This window comes from Geospiza fortis, unplaced genomic scaffold (assembly GCF_000277835.1).
Source record: "Geospiza fortis unplaced genomic scaffold, GeoFor_1.0 scaffold659, whole genome shotgun sequence".
Taxonomy (NCBI): Eukaryota; Metazoa; Chordata; class Aves; order Passeriformes; family Thraupidae; genus Geospiza; species Geospiza fortis.
In genome coordinates, this window is record NW_005054530.1 from 339288 (window position 1) to 351363 (window position 12076).

A 12076-nucleotide genomic window follows, 5' to 3' on the forward strand; every position below is an offset into this window, starting at 1 on the left:
CCCCCTCCCTGCCCCGCCCGCCGGCCGCTCACCTGGGAAATCCTTGCCAACCCTCCAGCCTCCTTCGCTGGAGGATGTCACCAAGCGGTACATGCTGGCCCTCAACTCAGGTGACACGTCCCCCGCTCCTGGGGATGCTCCCCGCTCGCCACCCGCTGCCCCACCGCCCCGGCTGCCCCGGTGCTCGCGGCTGCCCGACGAACAGGGCCCCAGGACCAAGCCACAGGTGGTAAGTGCCCATCCATCCTAAAAGCACCTTTGTTTCATCCAAAGCACTGGTGGCCTCGGGGTCTGTCATGTGTCCCTTGTGTAGATGGACAAATTCCCATCTGCAGAGGCACTGCTGGATGGCCAAGAGCCCTCCCAGCCCTTTCCAGTGGTCCCCAGGGGATGAGCTCTGTTTGTTGGGGCAACCTCCCTGATGAAAAGGAGATTTTTGGATGGGAAAAAGCAGTTTTCAGGTTAAATAGTACCACTTTTTATTTGAAGAGGGTTTTAGAAATGTATTATGTTTCTATATAACATCTTTCAGTGGTGCTATATAAGGTACTGATAAATATTGACCATCTCTGAGATGCTGAACCAAAAATTGCCTTCTCCTTGGCTGGGAAGGCTGGGAAATGATCCTTCTGCTTGGGAATCCAAATGTTCCACCCCTTATTGAGCAAAACTGCATTTTCCACCCCAAAAAAACCACCATCCCTCTGCTTGGGATCATGAGCATTGCCACGCTGGTGCGTGGGAAAAAGGGGGAAAAATATTTTTGTGCATGCACTGAATATTTGATTGATAGGTGAAAGTTTGATCCTCTCTGGGGAAGAATTGGCACAGTCTGGGGGATGTGGATGTGCTCTGCTCACCCTGAAGCACAGCTGCATGCTTTGGGATCTTTCCTGGGGTGGGTTTTTGGCATCGCTGGCCCCTTGGCTGTTGTTTGAACGTGGACTTGGGTTCCCATCACTCCGGGTGTTTGTGCCGGGAAGGGCTTGGAAGCATCACCTCCTGCTGCGGCACAGCAGTGCCAGCACCCACGGGGCTTTTAATAGCTCTGGGAGAAGCCCAGAAATACCCATTCCCGTGGGGGATCTGCTGAGAGCTCGCAGGAATGACGCTGCCAGGGCTCTCTCCCCTGCTCCAAACTGATTTAAGAGGATGGGCTGGACCATTCCCTTCCAGCAGCCACCGGCAGCAGCCAAGCGTGAAGTCGCCAGGGCTGAGCCCGGCGGTGTAACCCTTGCTGGCCAGGGCAGAGCAACGTGGAGAGAGGCTGCTTTTCTTTGGATCCTCCCAAAATCCCTCAGCATCTTTCCCTCAGGGTATTCTCTTGGGATCTGGCATCCTCCTCACAGGATATTCTCGTGGGATCCTGCAGCCCTGCAGCATCGTCATCCCCAGGAGGTTCTCCTGGGGTCTGGCATCCCCACAGCATCATTCCCCCAGGTTATTCTCTTGGAATATGTCATCCCTGCAGCAACATTCCCCTCAAAATATTCTCCAGGGATTTCTGCCCCCCATCCAGCTCCTTCTGTTGTTGTCCCCACTGCCAGACAGCAACTGTTGGTGGCTGAGAACAGGATGGCCACTCTTGGCCACTGTGTGAAACATCCTCGAGGATGTTTTGGGTGAGTTTTTGGGCAGCATTTTTTGCCTGATGGACCAGTTTAGGTTTAGTTTTTTGTCTTCTCCAATTGTGGGCTGGAAAGTGCTGTGAAACCATCGAGCATTATAATTAAAATGGGTTAATGAGGAACCTCCTGGAGCTTTGGCTGGTGCTGCCTTGAGGACATTGGCAGGTCCCCAGGATGAGGCTGTGCACCTAGTGGCATTTCTAAATAATTAATATGTTTAGTTTATGTAATATATGGTTTATCTCAATAATTTATAGAGAGATATTTCTTACTCAGGCAGGTCCCTGTGGTGTCCCGGGGCTGGGACCTGATGGCCTCAATATCAGGGATGCTCTGCTGACCCCACACCCCGATACACCCCCAGCCCTGGTCTGATCCCAACTTCGGGATGATTTTGGGTGGATTTTTATCAGCTGGGAGCCCTGTTTGGCTGAGCATGTCCTCAGGTGGATGGGCCACCCTGTGGAAGCAGACCCTGGGGATGCTGCTCCTCACCTTGCCTGAACCCTCCGGCCCCGGGGAACAGGGTGCGAATTTTCCCTTTTAAGGGCAACACCACAGCTGTATCTTCAAATCTCTCTCCTGCCTTGGGATTTCTTTGTGCTCCAGCCATATCCTAACTGAAACCAGGATTTTAATTTCTCCTTTTGATTTATTAGATGGTGGAGCTGGGATGTTTTATTTCAGATGGCATCAGCTTTGCCTGGGGGGGCCAAGGGGGACCGAGCAAGGGGGTTGCTTTAATCCTAAGTGAGAGCTCTGAGGACCGGATATAACTTGGCACTGGGATGGTTGGCTGGGATCATGGATTTATCCCTGACCAGCAGAGAAGAAATCAGCTTTATTTTTTACTTTTAGATTTTTTTTTCCCTCCCTAACTCAATGGGAAGGGCCAGCATTGTGAGGCTGTGAGTCTGCATGGGGAAATGGCCACGTCCACTAGGGAATTTTGTGGGATGGGAGCATCCATCTCCTATCGTGGTGGTCATGGTGAGATGGTGTCCATCTCCAGCAGACTGTACTGGGAAGGGATTCATAATAGGGTCTGGCACCTCTGGGGTGATGCTCCCTTAAAGTATTCTCTCCCAAAATCTTTCACCCTTAAGATATTCCCTTGGGGTTGAGCATCCCTGCAGCACCATTCCCCCAGGATATTTTCCCAGCTCCCATGGTTTGGTGGTGGCTTTGGCAGAGGTGCATCTGGCACACCCCACCCAGAGAGGTAAATGTGATGTTCTCCCTCGGGGGCAGCACTGTTCGTCCTGGGTGCTTTCCCGCAATTCTCCATGGGGCTGGAGCCATCCAGTTCATCCTGGGGGCAGAACAACTCCTTCACCCTGATGATGGGCACCAGGCTTTTAATTCCTTGGGGGTCGTTAGCAGCACATCCCACTCTGGGAGATCCTGTGGGAGAAAAAAAACCCCAGAACTCCAGATAAAGACTTTTCCCTTCTTCCAGCATTCCAAAAGCTGCTGGAATGGGCAGCACAATGTGTGTGCACCTATGTGCAGCCCCACAGAGCTTAGCAACAAGCCAGGATGCATTTAGGATACTTTTGGGATGGATTTGGGGTCCGTTTGCTGCTCAGGATGCCAGACTGGCAACCCCTCGGATCTCTCTTCTCCCCATGGCTGAATCCATCTGAGGATGGAAAATTAGGTACGCTCGCTGTCCTGCTGTGTTTGTTGACTTAGCGGCACTTGGATTAAACAGGAAAATATTGATTTAAATATAGCACCTCTGGGGAGCAGGGGAGTCGTGGGAATGTGGCCTTCCCCACCTGCCGGTCCCGAGCGGGGCGGCCGCACCCCGGAAAAGCCATCAGGGATGGAGGGGATCCCGCAGGGAACGGCGGGGTCACGTTCCCAGGGAAGCTTGCGTAAATTTCCTCCCCAGCATCCTCCCTCCCGGCCTATCCCCCCTCCTCCCCAGGCTCCCCCCCCCCCCCGGGACAGCTCAGAGGTCGGATCCATGCATTGCCCATATATTCCTGAAGTTTGTCACCTTTGGGCTTAGTTTCCCTCTGTTCCATTTGTGTGAATCCCCAGGTTTGGGGCTGTGGCTGGCAGTTATCTTGGTTTTTTTTGGTGTTACTGGAAATCTCTAATTAATTAAAGCAACTGTAGGGGAGAGGTGGGAATGGGCAAATCTTGGCTCTCCTCTCCCTGCTCCAGTGGTTTGCCCGGGTTTTGTGTGCCTGGATCTGTTGTGCTCAGTGAAATGCTGGAGTGGGGGGAAACTGAGGCAGCCCTTCAGAGAGGTGGGATGTGGGATGGAGTGGGGGGAAACTGAGGCAGCCCTTCAGAGAGGTGGGATGTGGGATGGAGCAGGGAGAAGTTGGCTGGGATCAGGGGATGCTGCCTGTCAGTGGCATGGATTGACTGACCCTGGGATCAGGGGGGTGACCCAGCCCAAATCCCCTTAACTGTGCCCATTTTTGTCTCCCTTTCCCTGGTGCCAAAATCTCCTTAACTCTGCCCATTTCTGCCCCTTCCCTTCCTCACTGCCAGCACTTTGAACAGGGCTGCTTTGTCCCTTGTCCCCTCCACCTTAATTAAAAGCCTCTAATTAATTAGGCAGCGAACTCCACCAGGGGAGGGGGGATGATCCACGTGGCATGTGCATCCTTTAAGGCTTGTGCTGGTGGGGCAGGATCCAGGCTTGGAAGGACAGGGTTAGCCCAGGGCTGAGCTGGTGCTGGGGGCTGGCCTTGGCCTGATCCAAAGGTCAGGCTCTTGGCAGGATCCGGGCACTGCAGCCAGGGTGGGAGGCTGGAATGGGCTCCCAGCCTCTGGAGGGACCCACAGTCCTGCAGCTGGGATGCACCAGCAGCTCCCTGGGGATGGGGTGGGCATGGAGGGAAAGGCTGGTTCTGGAGCTTGTGCATCCAGGGAAATCCCTGGAATTTGTGTGCGTGTCCAGTCCTGGAGTGCAGGGATACACGTACAGGGGGTATGGAGACAGGGACACTCACTAAGGGAATCTAGGGGGAATTTGGCAGCATTTTTTGCCTGATGGACCAGTTTAGGTTTAGTTTTTTGTCTTCTCCAATTGTGGGCTGGAAAGTGCTGTGAAACCATCGAGCATTATAATTAAAATGGGTTAATGAGGAACCTCCTGGAGCTTTGGCTGGTGCTGCCTTGAGGACATTGGCAGGTCCCCAGGATGAGGCTGTGCACCTAGTGGCATTTCTAAATAATTAACATTACTAAGGAAAGAGGTCCCTGGTGCAGGGATGCACACATGGGGTATGGAGAGGGCCCTGGTGCTGGGATGGATTCTCAGAGATGCACTGGGCAGCCTGCCTGCACCCTGCCTGCATCTGTGCACAGATGCCTGGGCTTTTCCATGGAAAATCACATGCCTGCAAAGCTCCTGGGAGGAGGTGGCCTTGTTCTTCCATCTGCTCTTGCCAGGGAAGCAGCAGGTCGGCCTCCCTGTGATGTAACCTCCAGGTAACCTCCTGCCAAACCCAGCTGGGATGGAAGCTCAGAGCTGTTCCTGCAGCCCCAATCCATCACTGGAAGTGCTCAAGGCCAGACTGGGTGGGCCTTGGAGCAGGCTGTTCTAGTGGGACGTGTCCCTGCCCATGGCAGGGGGTAGGAACAAGATGAACTTAAGGTGCCATCTGGTCCAAACCACTCTGTGATTCTCTCACTCCCTGATTTAGAGCTTTTCCCAGAGATATTTCTGAAAAGGGAGCTTTCCCCTGGATATTGATCCCTGTGTGATGGGAGTCGCCAGAGAGGTGATGTGCTGAGGTCTCCCCTTGCTGAGCTCCCTCACCTGGTCACAGCAGGTCCCATGGGGCATCCCACGGCTTCAGAGCTGCAGCAGGAGCTTCTCCCAAATCCAGGATGGAGAAGGAGGTGCCCTCACACGAAGGGAAGGTGCAGCAAGGCAGCACTGGGATTAGGCCAGTACAGTTTCCTCTCCTCTCAGAGCATGGCCTGGAAAACAGGGAAAAGGAGACTCCCATCCTCCCATCCTCCTGGAAAACAGGGAAAAGGAGAATCCCATCCTGCCGGAAAACAGGGAAAAGGAGAATCCCATCCTCCTGAAAAGCAGGGAAAAGGAGAATCCCATTCCCATCCATCCATCCATCCATCCATCCATCCATCCATCCATCCATCCATCCATCCATCCATCCATCCATCCATCCATCCATCCATCCATCCATCCATCCATCCATCCATCCATCCATCCATCCATCCATCCCTCTTCATCCACCTCCTCCCATCTCCATCAACCTCCATCCATGTCCATGCTGTCATCCAGCCATCCGCCTCCACCCATTCCCACCACCTATCCAGGACAACAGTCTCCAGGCATGATTTTCCAAGAGAACCTGGTCCATCTTCCAGGATGTCTCCTCCTGAAGGCTTGCACAGACAGAGCCCACTAAAACAAAAGCCTTGCCATTTCCACCATGGTGCTTCCAGGCCAGGATGTGTCCAGTGAGGAAAAATCAGCCACTTCCACCCCTTCTCCCTCAACGTGGCTCTTTTTAAAGCTCTGGTGGTTGGTCCCGGTGGGGCTGTTTCTCCGGACTCCCTTGGTTTCCATGGAGAGGATGAGTGAGGAATTTCGAAGGGAATGGCTCCAGTAAATGAACTCTTCTCTAAAAATAGTGTGTTTGCTTTTGGTTCTTTGGGAACTGCAGCCTGGCCAATGGGAAGGAGAAGGAAAATCAGCATCTGGGTAAAAGTATTCCAGTAACTCCCTCTTGGTGCGAATTCCCGTTGGAGCCGCTCAGCTTCCGGGGGACGGGAGGCTGATCCCAGTTCCTGCCCTCATCACCACCATGCCTGGGTGCAGCTGGGGGCTGTCCCCAAGCCTGCTGCTCCCCTGTGCCTTGTGCAGGGTATTGTGAGCAGAATCCCTTTAATCCCAGTGGTGGAAGGATTGGAGGGAGCAGATGCTGGGCTTGTGTGACCCCCGTGTCCTGCATTGTCCCAGAAACCCCAGGCATGTCTCTTTTTGGGAACAAGGAGATGGCCACCACCACTTTCCACCCCACCAGTGACATCCAGAACACCAGTGAGCCCCACCAGGACATCCCTGCATGGATGTGCTGGGAAAAGGACACCCGTGCTAGTACCCACCTCCAGGTTTCCTCTGGAGGAGTCACCATCCCAGGGAGGGGACAGCCACCACCAGGTGCCCCCTGGAGAAGCCACCATCGTGCTGTGGGGTCACCAGCATCCCTGCACGGGGATGGAGAAGGTTTCCTGGTGGTGCCGTGGAGTTGCTATTTGTGACTGGCTGTTCCTGAGCCCTCTGATACTCTCCAAAAAAAACAAAAAGGGAGTTGTTTGCATGGGAAGATTGGCATCTCCGAGCCTGGGATATGGTTTCCTGCTTTTTTTAGCTGGAGTAGCAGCAGACTCGCTGGCCTGCCCTGATTTGGCATCCCTCTTCTTGCTCTTTTTTTTTTTTTGGAAGAGTTTCATCCTGACCCCTCGGCAGAAACACCGTCGCTAGCGGTAGGGGATCGGGTTTGGTCCTTTTGGTGCTTTTTGGGTTGCCCAAAACCCCGGTGAGATGGGATGTAGATGGCTCAGAGCCTCGGTGAGCGCAGAGGGAACCCGTCCCTCCATCGTCCAAACGTGGCGCAGGTCAGTGGATGCTGAACCCCCCGTGCTCCCCTCTCCCCTCACCCCAGGGTGTGCTGTGACAGTGACGGTGACAGGGAAGCTGTCACCTCTCGCCCTGGCTGCCATGTGACGTGGGCTGTGGGCGTTCCTGGCGAGGTCTGTGCTTCCCCCCCATGCCCAGATCCCTGCTTGCAGCAGGGTGAGGCGAGCACCAGGAGCTGGGAGTCTGCGGGGCACAGCTGGGTGAGGGCTGGTGGCTGTACCTCAGCTGCTGCCAGGCATGGATCCGGGCAGGAGGGACAGGAGAGGTCCTGGCAGGGGCATGGAACGGGGTGGGCAGGTCTCCTACCTCCTCCAGGTGTCCATCAGCTCCTGGGTGCTTGTGGATTTGTGGGTGCCCATGGACTTCTAGCACCTGCTTGATCCTAGGAATCCATCTGTCAGCTCCTAGCTATCTGTTAGCATCTGGATGACGTTTCTGGGTGCCCATGGCACCTGGGGGGCCATCAGCTCAGGGGGGCCTGTGATTACTTCTGGATTTGTGAGTGTCCTGACACCTGTTGGATCCTAGGAATCCTAATCAGCTCCTGCATCCCCATCCCCTCCGGGTGCCCAGTGGCTTCTGGGTGTCCATAAACCTCTGGGTACCTGTTGGGTGCTGGGCATCCATCAGTTCCTGGGTTCCCATGGCCTCTGGATGCCTGTGAGCATCTGCTGGCTCCTGGGTGTCCTTCAGCTCCTTTGTGCTTGTGGATCCATGTGTGCTCAGAGTCTCTTTGGGATCCTGGGCATCCATCAGCTCCTGGGTACCCAGGGAGTCCCCATTGGCTTCTGGGTGCCCATGGACACCAGGGTAGCTCCTGAGCAGCCATCAGCTTCTGAGCATTCATCATCTTTGACTCCTGGATACCTCTTGGCTTCAGGTGTGCTTGGAATTCTGGCTCCACGTGGAGACCTGCATCTCCATCAGCTCCTGGGTACCAAACACCTCCTGTGCCCATCACTCCCTGCATGCCAGGCTGGCTCCCTCCTGGCTGTCCCAAGGCTTCTGGCCCCATTCCAGCAGGCAGCCAGGGCACCTCCCACCCTCCTGTGCCAGGCTGGCATCCAGCAGTGATGCCAGGGAGTGCCACCATCGGGTACCCCTCTCCCTGGCTTCCTTGTCCCCCCAAATCCTCATAACCATTGCTTTTGGGGTGGTGTGGGATGTGGGGTCCGGCTTGTGCCAGCAGCAGAGGATGCTGCTGGGGGATCCAGGGATTCCCGTGAGCTGAGGGGGTGGAATTGCTCCTGTCCCGGTGGGTGCAGGGCCAAGCCCACTGGGAGGCAGCAGGGAAGGAGCAGGGGGAGGGAAGAAGAGCTGGGCTGACCTCAGCATCTGGAAAGCTGCGCTCTTGGGCCGTGGCCTGCGTGCCGAAAACCGGAGGCAAAAAAAACCTTCCATATTTGGTGAAAGTTGCTCCAGGACTCGGCAAAGGCGGGCAGCAAACGGGGGGCCACAAGCCCCCAGCTCTGCCCTGGACCACTGCTTTTGTCAGGGCTCTGCAGGCGTGCCAGGGGATGGATGGTAGCTGGGGAGGGTTAAATTGGGGTGAGCATCTCCAGCAGGATGGGAAGGGGGGCATGGAGAGGGGGGAGCCATGGGATGCTGCCAGCAGGGCAGGGAGCATGCAGGAGATGCACCAGCACAATCCTGAGCTCTGAATTTTGGCAGAGGGGAGAACCCCTCACCCCAGTGCCATTGGTGAAAATTTCTAGTGAAAATCCCTCAGGAAAAGCCCCCCTGTGCATTTAGAGGAGGAATTTTTGTTGCTTTGGGAGATGAGTCTCCTGCAGCTCCCCTTTCCCCATCCCACTGGCACTGCTCCCAGTGCTGCTGCTCCCCTGGGCAGCACAGGGATGCCCAGCATCCTTCCACCCTGCCTTGGAAAACTTGCCCCAACTCCTTTATTTTTCATTCCCATTTTTTTTCCTCACACTTTAAAAGCAGAATTGCAGCCAGGCCGTGTCCTCCCGGGATGAATCACCGCAGCCGAGAAGTCCAAGAAGGGAAAACAACTGAATTCTCGTGCTCTGGGGCTGAAGCTGCCCTCCTCCTCCTCCTCCTCCTCCTCCTCCTCCTCATCCTCCTCCCTATCCCAGAGGAGGTGGTGCTGCTGGGTTTCTTCATGAGAGCATCCCTGACCAAATCAATGCTCCTCTTTGAGCTGGGAGCCTGGGAAAAACCACGGCCGAGGGAAAAGCAAACATCTCCAGCCCCGGGCCTGCGAATAAACACGGGAATATTATTAGCAACTGAAGCAGGGCTGAATCAGAGCTGCTGATTTATGCTCTTATTTCCTTTCAAGAAGTTACTCTTTGGAGAGCAGCTCGGACTTTCCTTACCCGTGGGAGAGCAGGGAGAGGCTGGGCAGGGAGGGAAAGCAGCCCCGGATGTGATTCCCTACGGCGTCGGGCAGGCTCCCTGTGCTGTGCCACAGGTCCCTCTGTTCCCATGGCAGTGCCTTCCCCAGGACCTGGTGGTCCCAGGGATGGCCTGGCTCTTATTTAGAGATGATAGGCTGGTAGCAGGGAGGGAGGCATTGGAAGCCAGGGATGAGGTGACACCTGGAAAAAGAGGTGACTTGTGCTCGGGGATGGCGGTGGTTGGTACCCAGGGATGGGCTGACATGCCCCAAAAAGGTGACTGGCACCGTGGAATGGAGGTGACTGGTACCTGGGGATGGGCTGACATGCCCCAAAAAGGTGACTGGCACCATGGAATGGACATGGTTGGTACCCAGGGATGGCAGTGGCTGCCATCCCCCAGCTTTATGGCACTTGTGGGACTTAGGGCAGAGCATCACTGATCCCAAAGGAAAGGCTGCTTAGGCTTGAAACCCTACAAAACCCAAGCCAACCTCCTGCTTTAATACTTCCCAAGAGGACAGAATGTGATTTTTTTTTCCCTCGAGTGATTTTCTGCCAGAGGCTGAGTGATGGAGGCAGTAGAGGATTGGATGGAATAGCATCATCCTGTTTTGGGAGATGGTGCCAGCCAGGGGCTTTTCTGGCTGCACAAGGAAGTTTTAGATGCCAGGATGATGCTGTTTGTTGCAGAGTTGTTTGCTCATTGCATTGGGATGGATGGAAGCAGGTCCAGTTTATTTCCAAGCCTTTTCTTTCTGGAGTTTGGGTAGAAATAGAGCTGAGGATGTGTTAAAATTGTTAAGCTGGGGAATTCACCGTGCACTGTCCCCGTGGACCAGTGGCTCCCACTATGTCCCAGCTCCCTCTAGTGGGATCTACCCTGGGAACAAGCGTGCAGGGAAAGAAAAGGTGCAGAAATTCCAGATCCTTTCAAACTGGGAATGCTGGGTTCAAGGAGGTGCCAAGATTCAGGCAGCTCCTAGCACAGCCCTACTGTGGCACCCTAGAGAATCTCCCATCAGGAGCTGGCAGCAGGAACGAGCTGAAATTGAGGGAAAAACAACTTGTATTTATTTACTCTTTAAATTTTGGCGTGTTTTGAAGGGGTGGGAATAATTTTGCATGAGGCAGGGTTAGCTCCTCCTTCAGCAGCTGCAGGAAGGCCTTGAGCAGCAAATCCCACTCCCAAAATGGTCTAAACCACTCAATTTTCGCCCCAAATCTGGATATTTTTGCCCCAGAACAGGGTCTCAGGGACAAAATCCCTGCTGCAGCTCACTCAGGCTATGTCTGGGTGAGTTTACAGCAAAGAAAGGGACAAACACTGAGTGCTGTGGGTGTGGGTATTTTGGGGTGATCTCTGGGGATGCAGAGATCCTCCTTGCCATGGGATGTGATTTTAGCATGCCAGACATGGGGTGACAGCAGGAGGAACGCCCTCCCACACCGACCCAATCACCAGGGTTTGGGAGAGTGGGGGGAGTGCTCAGAGTGGCTGGAATCATCATCATCATTCCATGCACTGATGTGTGCAGGGGCTCCGGGGCCAGAATCTGTGTGATCCCTCATGGAATGTACATTCCTACTCTCCCTTTGGCCTTTGTTTGTTTAAAAAATGGATGTTTTAGGACTTTCCTCCATCCATGCCTCTTCGTTTGCGGGGGCGGAGGCAGGACACAATATGCCATGGCCTTTTCCAAATGTTTTAGGATGTTTTCAAATCCCTGGGGATGCTCAGACTCCTCCTGCATCGATATTCCTGCTCAGGGAAAAGTGAAATGATGGGGTTACTCCTAGTTAAAAAAATAAAATCAATCAAGGTGGGAGAGTTCCCATCCTTCTTCAGGGCTGTATTTCCAGTGTCAGAGGGAAAGCTGGGGGAAAAGGCTTTCCCTTGGCCCCCATCCCAGGTTTGGGGTGCTGCTGAATCGCCCCCAAACCCCCGGTGCCGGATCCTCTCCATCTCTGGGTTTTCAGGAGCATTTTGCCACGCTGGCACAAGCCTTGGGATGGGAGATGAGTCCCTTGGCTCCATCCCAAGGAGCTGGCACGCGTTTCCCAGGAGGGTTTGGGGTTTTGGGAGAGGAAACGCTCAGGCTGGGAGAAAAAAAAACCAACAGGGGCTGGTCCGAAAGGAAATCTAAAGGTGTTTACAAAGAGCCGCGCTGCTAAAAATAACCGGCTCATATTTTAGACAGCCCTAAAAATAGGCAGCGCTGTTGGAGTGGCCAAACACTCCCAGGAATTTCCTGTGGGCTGCGGGCCGCCTGCAGGGGGGTCCGGGCTCGGCTGCCGGGTTCGCATCCCGGGGTGATGGAGAGGGGACCCCCGAAAGCGCAGCGGGATTCGGCCTGGCTCCTTCCTTACACCGGGCAGGACGGGTTTAACCCTTCCGCCGCCATCCTGTGCCGCATCCCGAGGGGTCCGAACCCACGGCAGGA

The 12076-nt window shown here is 54.7% G+C and overlaps 1 protein-coding gene across 1 annotated transcript in view; it reads left to right on the forward strand.

The window, feature by feature from the left end:
• ARHGEF17 (Rho guanine nucleotide exchange factor 17) overlaps positions 1–12076 on the forward strand; it is a 27465-nt gene that overhangs the window by 1924 nt on the left and 13465 nt on the right. Inside the window, 1 exon segment of the mRNA XM_031063776.1 lies at positions 8–229. Coding sequence (XP_030919636.1) covers positions 8–229 — 222 coding nt within the window.